Below are 11737 nucleotides of genomic sequence, written 5' to 3'. Positions count from 1 at the left end.
GTTTTTTTTATTGATAATTGTTCGTGGAACAATATAAAATTCCCTTTTTTATAGGGTTTGATGATTTCTGGTCGTGAACCAAGGAACGAGTGTTTGTATGAAAAGCTAAGGTGTCGCAAAGCGGCGCTTAGGCAAAGTTACTCGTTAGATTTTGCTACTACCTTTTGTCTTTAGTATGAAATACTCACAGACGTATGTAAGGTAGTGAACAAGATCTTATGGCGGGTTCAATTTACTATCACTCAATAATATTATATTTCAAATTAATCACGACGTTTTCGGCATTTTGAGGTTCTTGAGCTCGTTTTTCAAACGAATTCGCTGTGATTTGGTATTTTGTAGTCGCATATGATAAGAAATCTTCCTAAAAACATTTATATGGAACTGCCCCCTTTTGAGGAGTAGTTCCACATAACCCCATTCTTACATTAAACCAGTGAGCGGAGGAGTAAAGTCGGACGTGGCCGGCAACACAACTTCCACGAAAATCTAACTCTCTCAGGTTTTATATTCTAGGCTATGTTGCACTTACGCTATAGTTGCACTCTCTTGACCGAATACAACAGCACCTCTTCCATACATTGATATATTTTCCGAATATTTCTAACATTCAGTACATCTAATTAATTGTCTAGATTCAATTCACCGTGGGCTGCGTTGTGATGTTCGGTTTTTAATTTTGGCCTTTAGAAAGACTCGAAAAACACAAAAAATAAGTTTCGGTCCAATATTATTATCTGATCATCACCGAAAATTATAGGCGTTGTCCTTGGCCATACCTGGATCCTCATGGAAAATTTCAAAGCGATCATATCTTTATTTCCGCCCTCCAGTGTGGTAATGGATTACTGAATAATATCAGAATACGTAAGTGTAACTCCCACATCCGAGTACATACCACAATATAATTGGAATCAATTTAAAAACCAATCCCTCCTCTTGGATACACCATCAATTTCTCGGGTGTATGTCCTGCAGGGGTAAATATATACGCTATAGAATACAAAATTTGTAATTTTTCACACAAAATCAGGTATGCTTATTCTTTAGCTCGATCCCTTTCTTCATATAAAAATGTGTGGACCATAATTGCGGCCTCTGGAGCGACCAGAAAAACCGACATAAATTAAGTATTTGATCCATTTCATCCCCTAAATATTAACCGATCTTTACCAAAAACAATAGGACTCTTCATTAGCCAGAACCCATCGTACATGCAAAATTTCGTGAAGATAGGTCAAACTGTGGCCTGTATCGTGTTTACAAATTATAATGGACAGACGGACGGACACACATGTCTAGATCGACTCAGCTGGTCGAGATATGACGATCGGTATAATTGAAGGTGGGTCTAGGACCAATATTTCGCTGGCGTTGCAAACTTTTGGGGCTGCACAAAGCTATAATACCCTGACAACATAGTTGTGTAGGGTATCAATAGTTAGCTGATTAGTTCCGTGTGTAGGGGTGTGTAGGCGTATTCTACCATAATAAAGGGTATAGCCGTTAATCGAAATAGTCAGTTTTACCCTACAATTAAGATGGTTTAGCCTGATGACAATAAAAAATATCTGCAGCATCTATGCATCTCCCAAATATAATTATACCTCCTGAAGGAATGAATTGAGACACAAAAGAAAAATATTGGGTTCGAAATTGACATATGTCGATCATTAATTAGGCATAGCCCTCATATCATTATAACCCCAAATAGAACTTTGTAATCGAAATTCCAGTAGTTTGAGGAGTTTGGTGTACACAATGGTTTACTTTTTGGTATGTTCCCTATATTTTAATTTCAAGTATCTGTCAGTATAGCTATGGTAAAGGGTATCCAAAGTTCGGTCTGGTCGAACTTAACGCTTTTTCACTTGTATATTATCTACTCTTAATGTTACGTAAACGTCTAAGATACGGAGTAAACCGTATGATGTTTATCTTCAGGTTTTACAAAGGGTAATCATCTACATAATGATATGTTTGGGAAGGAAGAAAAAACGAGGTCAAGAATTCTGTTTTTTGTTATTTCTTACATTATTTATTTGAAGCAGACATCGATCATATAAAGTGTCCCAAAAGCTATTTATACCAGGTGCCGAGATTGTTGACAAAACTGGTACATAGTCTATGTTATTCTCACCTAGAATCCATTTGATAAGAGACAAATTAAAGCTACCAAGACCAATCAAATTTCGAGGTTTGTAAGTCAAATCAAATTTAGAGGTTTGTAAGTAAGAGGTTGTTTTTAATTGTGAATGCATTAGGTAAACGTGTACTTCAGAATTTGGATTGATCAGACAAAACTTCCGTATCACAGAAATGTGGTTTTACATGTTATCTGGTTTTTTGAAATTGGTACTTAAATAAGAGACTGAAATCTGAAATTTAGTATGTAACTTTTCTATTAATAATAAAGCGATATGCATAAACATTTTTGGAAAATTGTATTAACATTGTTCCGCAGTGAATGGTCATAAATATAAATGTAAATTTAGAGTACTGAAATTTCCGACATTGAGTACAAATAAGAGGCGTAGCTTTTTTTTTTTTTTTTGAAATTGATGCTTAATACAAAATATTGCAGGGTGTGGGAAAAAGTATAATCATGAAATTCGGTATGTAGCTTTGTATATTATAAACAAAGGGAATACACTAAAAAGCTAGTAAACTTAACAGTACTAACAATTAATAAATATTGTGGACGGTAGAACGGATAAAGATAGAAGCCTAATTAATTATCTGGACTATGGCAATAAACATTTTTACGAAAATATTTTTCAGAAATAAGTTCTAATATATACTTACAACACATTGTATACGGCGGTACGGGTGGAAATAGAATTTGGTACAGGTTGTTTTCTATGAAATAGAATGTTTTGGCAATTTTGTTTACATTTCTACTTAAAGTGCAAAGCATTGCATACCACAGAACGAGTAGAGATAGTGTCCTTAAATTTTGTATTTATCGAAATTTTGTACTTAAAATTACTAAACATTAAATAGTATATGGCCGAGAGGTTAGAGACAAATATCCAAATTTTAGTATATATCTTTAACTACGACAAATAAAACATATGGAAAAATTTTTCGAAGAGTTTTACTAACAAATTGCTGACAGTTACATGAAATATCCCATAACTAACCCCACATGCATCTGTGCTTTAGCGAATGTTGATATATATATATATATATTGTGGTTTAGACTTCCTATACAAATAAGTGAAGAGAGACTTCATATACAAATAAGTGAAGCTTTGCAAACAACCCGCTGAATACCACAAATACTGAATTGTTGGCACTTTTAAATGCAAATGTTTCGTAAATTTCTACCATAACAATACTGGTATTTATCTCTAATGATGTTTCCAACCTCACCGGAAATAATATACTGCGGCGACTTTCGATGTAGTGAATAATGGGCGGGATTTTTATGTCGAGGGCAAACCAAAATACGGAGAATTTTTTTTTTCAAGAACCGTATTTCTGTCTTCATGATACCAAATGTGAATGGAAACAAACTCGTAATCTTTTTGTTCCGATTTAATATAATAGAACTGTGTGTTTCCTCCTGCTCGATGTCTTTCACCATGATAACTGAATATTTCTTTATTTTATTATTTTTTTTATTTTATATATAGATCATATTACACTTTATGTTAGCACCAATATTATTTAAATGTATCTTAAATGATAATTAAGTGTGTTTTACATATATAATTGCATTGCTTTATAGCTGTTTCCATATGTGTATACAACATTGATTTGATTTAATATTTACTTGCAAAAATTATTAACTATATTCATTAACTATAAGTTTTATGTATTTATTACATGCCAATATATATTTATATAATGAAACGAAATGCGTACCATTTAAAGCATCCAATACTTCTTATTCTCTAAGCATATATTTTCCGAAAAATTGGAATCTGTATACCGAATAGATAGGACATACACCAATAAAGTGTTGTGTGTTTTCGGGTTCGTTCAGATAATCTCCTTCCAATATCTGCTTATTGGTACTTTGTTATAAGGAGGGCGATATTGCATTTGTTCACATAGGTAGGACCCTTCTCTTGCCCAATAAATGTTATTTTCCATGATTTTTCAGCAAGAATACTTGGTAAACTATGGGAATCTAATCACAAGACACTATTTATATAGCAAAAATGCATTTTAAAGTTTGGCTGTATAGGGAGGGCCAGTTTCTTTTAATAAAAAATCTTAGCAGCTTTTCCACGTTCTCTTTTTATCAAACCCCTATATCTGTGAGCCGTAAAACATAATAGATCTTGAACATGCATTTAAAATTTTCAATTTATTATTCTTAGTTATTTTTAATTATTTTTATATATTTAGACCATGTTGAATTGAAAGCCAACTTAGAAGAAATGAGTTTTGATTGCAAATGTGAATTGAAAGATAAATTGTGTGTTAGTTCAATTCCAAGGTAATTATATCTGTTAACGATTTCTGTGGAGATATTCTACCGCATTTCCGGAAGACTAACTCTTTTGATTTGGATAAATTAACTTTTAAATCCCATTTGCAACAATACATTTCGAGAGTTGGACTTAGAATGCACCCTTAATTCACGCCTGAGTTTATACAGGACGAATTTGAATAAAAATGTCCATCCCTGATTTTCGTTGTCGTGTTATCGAATATGCCCTGTATAATTCTTATCATTTTTGACGACAGGACCATTATATTTAGCTTGTAAAATAGGCTGTTTCTAGGGATTAGGTCAATCAACGAAGAATGTATATGTGCATTTATTTATATTATTTTGAAGCGAAACAATATGCGGAAATGTGTATGTGTACCCACATACACGAAAAGTGTATGTGGGTACAACCAAGCGAATGTTAGTGTGAGAATGAAGGAACATCAAAATGAGTCCCGATTTTAATTTAAGTAAATAATAAACAAAATGAAAAATAATTAAGGTAAGTTTAAAAAAAAAGAAATTATAATTTTTATTTTGTCAATAAAAACGCTCATGATAATGTTGGAAAAAAGCCAACGAAACGTCGAGCAAAATGTGAAATAAAAACCAGTTTTTTTATTTTCATCAAAAATACCTGAAAAAAAGCATCAATGATTATTAATATTCACAATGTTAAAATTATTGTCAACGGTTGAATAGCCTTTTTCGGATTCACTAAGAACACTATTTCGCGTAAGCCACCTGGTTATACGGTTTAATAGAATATTATTGAACATTTTAGACACTTTTATTGAACATTTTAGACATTTGAGGTCCCCTTTTTTTTAAAGATGTATCAATATTGATTGTGTAAAAGACATAGGGATTTCCTACTGCAAAAATATCTTATCAAAAACAAATAAAACATATTTTAAAAGTATATCAGGAGAAAATTTATAAAACTCGTAAGGAATTCCATCTTTACCCGGTGATTTATTTGGTTTTATGGACTTCAGCATATTTTTTAATTAAAAAAACTCAAAAGAAGGATCTAAAAATGGATCAAAAACATATGGGAGGGACCAACTTATAAATTTAGCTTTTATATTTTCTTAAAAAAACATGCTCAAATGTGTTGTAAATCGGTCAGCTGTAAGATTTCCTCCCGGGGACGATATTTTATTGTTCAACCTGTTCGAAAATGCACACCAATCCAAACTATATTTGACCGAATCCAATTTTTTAAGGTTGTTGTTGTAAAAAGCTCTTTTCTTTTCAGAGCATAACAATCTGAATATTTTCATGACTAAAAGTATTATTTTCTATTCTCTAAGGTGTGTGATCTAAATGCCTTAAAATGCCTTTTCATAATCGTTCTTGAGCGAAAGCTCAAGCTCAATCAAACCACTTTTGACGAAGTTCAAACAAAGATTTCGAAGTTCTTTTACTTCAATCTCCGACTTTTTTTATGTTTTTCTCAAAATTTTCTTTTTCTGGCAAAATTCTTCCCACAGCAATTAAAAACAACCGTAGGAAAATGTGAGTCAAATTGGTGCAGTCGTTCTCAATGGAAACATTTTTCACATCATGAAAAATATATTTTTTTTAAGAAACAATAAAGGCACATATAAGTTAGACACCTAGAGCATGTAATGCGCAATTTTTCCCATGTAGGATTCGAATTTATATATATATATATATATATACTTCCCATAACTCTATCTCTATATATATACAAATTACGTGTATGTTCGTGATCGCTAAACAAAAACACTGCTGCACCTATTTTGATCAAATTGTATGTACAGCCTCTACGGGATGTGAGGAGTGTTTCTGTGTAGTTCGAAGTTCATCCGACAGATGGCGCAATATATAGTTTTTTTGTGTTTTTGCACCGTAACTCAAGAACTACTGCATCGATTTTGACGAAACTTTATGTATATGCTCTATGGGGCGTGAGGAGTTTTTCTGTTTAATCATAAGTTGGTCCGACATATGGCGCGCCATATAGTTAATTTCGACGTTTAGTATTCCGACACCAATTTATAAATAAACAGTTTTCGTGAAAAACGCGTGGGAGTCAATCGAAAAAAGATTATAAAATTATGTAAACAATGTATAGCAACTCCGATTTGACTACAATTTTCTTTCTGTTATATGTAACTGAAGTGGGAAAGTTTTTATGATAGAACATTTTGAGAAAAATACTGGAAAACTGGGAACTGATGAGGATCAGTGGCGTGATCCGAAACTATAGTCTTCCCTGCCATACCCCTCGGCAAACAATGCCATACATTCCCCACTAATAAATAGTTGTTTTTTTTTTATAAAAACAACAAACTGAGATTCAGCCTGACTATTTTGCAAAAACAAAATACAAATGGTATCCCAAATAAACCGCCAACACTACTGAAGTTGTAGACGCAGGCACGGTTAAACTGTTTGGTTTGTTGCTGTACACCAGCAACACCAACAAAGTCGTTGTGTGCATTTGTCGCGATGTGACAACACACAACAGTGGGAAAGGTGTGGTATTGTTTGTAAATGCCTTGTTAACCTCGAAGTGAGGCTCCAGCGAAATTCTCATGCAGTTTATGTCGTTGGTCAGCTAAGTACTTCGCTTTGTTACAAGAGACATTTGGGTATGAAAGGTTTTTTGTATAGAAGCAATAGCTTCTGGGGAGAATATCCCAACAAAAAACTAAGGGAACTGATGAGGATCAGTGGCGTGATCCGAAACTATAGTCTTCCCTGCCTTACCCCTCGGCAAACAATGCCATACATTCCCCACTAATAAATAGTTGTTTTTTTTATAAAAACAACAAACTGGGATTCAGCCTGACTATTTTGCAAAAACAAAATACAAATGGTATCCCAAATAAACCGCCAACACTACTGAATCTTGAAAAACATATTTTGAAAGAACGGCTGGACCGATAAGCCTACCATTATGTGGGACATATACCATAAAGTACTATACCGAAAATTTACGAAGAAGTTCCTTACCCTACATGAAATACCGAATTAAAGGCAATTTATAGGGTATTTGTTACTACTTTCAAAATCAGACTATGCAAAATATGTACCAAAGATAAAGAGGCTTTAAAAACGCACAATAATGGCGAGCCAATTTGTCTATGTTATAAAACCAACAAATGGGATATAATCACACGATATCTGAATCATTGGCTGAAACATGAACGTATTCTAAATAGGAATCTAAACCAGCAATATATATATATATACGTTGTTATATTTAGGATATGCCAAAATATCCATTTAAAATGTTCAATAATCGCTACAAATGATTACAAATACCTCAACAACTTAGCTAGCTATGGAAAGTCGACATTTTGCATTGTCTGATTTCAGATACATTGAAAGTAGTAAAAAATACCCTATAAATTGTCTTTAATTCGGTATTTCATGTAGGGTAAGAAACTTCTCTGTAACTTGTGTTTTTAAAGATTTTTGAGTATTCTTCCAAAATTTTCTTTTATAAAAGCCTTCCAACTTCAATTATAGATAACTGAAAGAAAATTTTAGTAAAATCGGTCCCGCAGTTCTCAAATTGAGGAGCTATTATACGCTTCTTACATAATTTTTATTAGCAGATTTAAATCAATTTTACTTCAATTTGATATGTTAATATTTTTTTCGTTTTACACCCACGCGAGTTATAATTCCGGAGAAAAACAAAACTCGAACTTAGGTTTTAGAACTTTATTTTTTCGGTTCTTTCTTAGAACTAACTTTACTTGTACTTAATTTAATTTAAATAACTAAATGTTACAAAGTGGGAATGTCTGCTCAGCATATTATGCGTTTCGCAATCATGAAATTGAAAACCAACAGAAACTCTATTTGTTGCTGCCGCTAGTTTCTGTTGTGTTTGCTTATTTGGTATATTTCATTATTATGTGGTTTATTTTTCCAGTGGCGTAGGGGTCAATGGGGTACGGATACGTAACTCCTCCCCCCATTGTCGAAGGATTCTCCTGAATTCTTTCATTAACTTTTATATTTATGGATTTTCCTTTAAAGATATAAATGATAATTGTCGTACCAATCACCATCACTACAAATACAACCAAGATTAGGGAATATGAGATGTTTTGATGTTGTTTTAGTTCTTCATTTTTTTCTATATTTTTAGTGTTTATGAGTACAATATCATTAAATGTTATTTTATTTCTAAATGTTTTGTTGTTGTATGTAATAAAATCAAGAATTTTTTCAAAATAATTTTCTAGAGTTTTATCTTTGTCGTAAGTATAATATATATTGTTAATATTCATCTATTTCATAGAACTTCTGGTTAGGTATAGGAACGATAATTTTTACAATGTGTTTTGAATAGTTTATAGGTATTTTTATTGAAAATATTAAACAGTTGTTGTTGTATAGTAGTACACCCATTTTCATCAGACTTAACTTATAGAAATCTATATTGTATTTATCTATTTCTTCAGATGTTAGTATAGAGGGATGGAAGATGTAGTGTTTAGCAGAGTATATGTTTTCTATTATTTGGTCAACTTTGTTTTCTAAAAATTTTAATTTAATAAGTACTTCATTGAATAACAATTGACTTCGTATCTCCGAGTTTTGTGTTTGGATGGTGTTTGTTGCATTATTAATTTTCTTTCTATCGTCTAAAATACTATATTTTATTAAACATAAACTTTCATTGAAATTAGTGTTAATAATTACTTGCGGATTAATTGTTTGTATAATATTATGGTTGTTACTGTTAGAAACGTCTTAATTTTGTATTATATTTTGCCTGTCGTCGTCCATTAGGCCAAAGAGCCATTTGTGGGCTGTACCTACGACATTCAGAAGGCCCCATTTATTTCTCTTACTTGATGGCAAATTTTGTTCTAAGGATGTTTATTTGGTTGTTTATTATGTTCTTTTAGTTGATACCTAAGTTAATTGTGTTTTGTTCTAGAGCGTCGATAATGTCAAATATTTCTATTGGTTGTATTACATGTAGGACAATTTTGGTTTCGTTTACAATGTTAGTTTCGAATGTATTAAGAATGGTATATCCGTTATCGTTGTCAATTGGGGTTATTTTGAAATCCGCTCTCGAAATTGTCGTTTGGGTAATCAGCAATGTTAGCAGGATCACTGTCTGGAATAGGTTCTGATGAGAATTTATTAGGTATTTTAATATTAGATTCATGTATTCCGGTAAAACTGTGTTTTCTAAATTTAGGTTCTTCTTTTACATTCTTATAATTTTTTTATAAACCCGACCTGTCTATTTTCTATGTAGATTTCTCTACTTCGATTTGCCTTGTCTATGCTTTTCTTTTTTATTCCTTTTAACCGTTCGTATATAGTGTTGTGGTCTACCATAAAGTTTTGTACTTCGAGTGGTGTGCACTTAATAGTACTATGGTAGTTATCATTATAGTATGTAATAGCTTTATGGATTGTGTTATTATTGGTATTTTTTCTTTCAGATTAAGTGTTCTTATTTTTTCCGTTAATGTGTTGTTGAGTCTCTCTATGTCACTATTACCAATATGGCTATATATGTGAAAGTCTTCATATGTGAAAGTCTTCTTTGTGTAGAATCGTTTGTTCTGTGAGCTCTATTAATTGATTGTGTTTTTTGTGTATTATTTTTGTCGCTGTTTTTCTGCCTCGCTGTTCTTTCTTGCTACTGATCTGTGGTTATGTTGGATTGTTCTTTTATCATAGAGTACCCCTAATCTTGTGTATTTTGGAATAATGTCTATCATTTTTTCGTCCCCGTTTAGATGTGCTCTCAATGGTCCGTCTATTTTGTTCTATGATGTCCCTAGGGGATATGGTTAAATCATTAATTTGGTTGTTGTTGTTTGGATGTGTTAGGGTTTGTTGTTGGAGTTGTTGCTGTTGCTCTAGAATCCGTCGTTCTTGTTGAACTATCACTTGCTGGAGTGTGTTGATTTGCTCGCTTGCTTGTGCATAGATAACAGTAGCTGCTTTATTTATAATATATTTTGATTATTTAAAAGAGTTTTTGTTTAATGTATATATTTTCGCTTTAGCGGAGGTTTTTTTTATTTTATTCTTTAGAATAAAATAACCATGACTGCACCAGTAATAATTCCGGAGAAAAACAAAATTCGAACTTAGGTTTTAGAACTTTATTTTTTCGGTTCGATCAGCAAATTATGCGTTTCGCAATCATGAAATTGAAAACAAACATAAACTCTTTTTGTTGCTGCCGCTAGTTTCTGTTGTGTTTGCTTATTTGGTATATTTCAATATTATGTGGTTTATGTTTGCAGGGGCGTAGGGGTCAATGGGGTACGGATACGTAACTCGCGATGAACTTCAAACTACGAAGAAACACTCCTCACGCCCCATAGAACCTCCACATACAATTCGACACAAAAAACTAAATATTGCGCCAACTGTCAGATGAACTTCAAATTCCTCATGCCCCATAGAGGCTGTATATATTATTTGGTAAAATTCGGTGCAGTAGTTTTTGAGTTTAGCGATCACGAACATACACGTAATTTATATATATATATATATATATATAGATTGTTTTTTTGTCATAGTGGTTATTTTTATACCCTTCAACACACTGTGTCTTTGTGCATATGTTTGTAACAGGCAAAAATAATCGAGATAGACCCATGGTTCCTTTTGAGAATATGCATAGAATCACTTTCTGAGTCCATTTATGCATGCCCGTCTGTCCGTCCGTCCATGTATTTTTGTGAGCAAAGTACAGGTCGCATTTATGATCCGATTTGGCTAAAATGTCACTTATTTGGTCCAAGGACAAACCCAATTAAAATTATAGAAAATCGGTTCAGATTTATATATAGCTCCCATACATAGTTTCGTCCGATTTTATGTAAGTGGTGCGCCAAACTCCCAACATTGGTCCTATTGAGACAAAATTTTGCACAGAAATAGGTGTAGATTGATGTATGCCAAGTTTTGTTGAAATCGGATCAGATTAAGATATGGCTCCCACATATAGATTCGTTCGATTTTATGTAAAGGTGCACCAAACTTCCAATTTTGCTGCGAATGAGACAAAATTTGCACATTGATGTATCCAAAAATCTTCTATGAACCCAAAGTGGTGAAGGGTATCATATAATCGGCCCGTCCGACTTTTGAACTTTCCTTACTGGTTTCAGTTGAGCTTAACGGTAGAATTTTTTCTCTATGATACACTTTTTTTGTATCGGATATATACGTGGTAAGTAAAAAGTTCAAATATATTGACCAACCAACGTTTTATGGAACCACCTGATTTTATATTTCCCGTGGCATACCAAAATT

The 11737-nt window shown here is 32.7% G+C and overlaps 1 protein-coding gene across 1 annotated transcript; it reads right to left on the bottom strand.

The window, feature by feature from the left end:
• Positions 1 to 8502: 8502 nt before the first annotated feature.
• LOC133321901 (uncharacterized) lies at positions 8503 to 9113 on the bottom strand (the record flags this gene model as incomplete). The annotated part of the gene is made up of 2 exons (XM_061530973.1): positions 8503 to 8623; positions 8742 to 9113. Coding segments are annotated over 2 exons (493 nt in total), but the record flags the coding sequence as incomplete, so codon positions are not given.
• Positions 9114 to 11737: the final 2624 nt, after the last annotated feature.

This window comes from Musca vetustissima, unplaced genomic scaffold (assembly GCF_032173495.1).
Source record: "Musca vetustissima isolate MV318-11 ecotype Yass unplaced genomic scaffold, APGP_CSIRO_Mvet_v1 utg6852, whole genome shotgun sequence".
Lineage (NCBI taxonomy): Eukaryota > Metazoa > Arthropoda > Insecta > Diptera > Muscidae > Musca > Musca vetustissima.
This window is presented reverse-complemented; position numbering and strand designations above follow the sequence as displayed.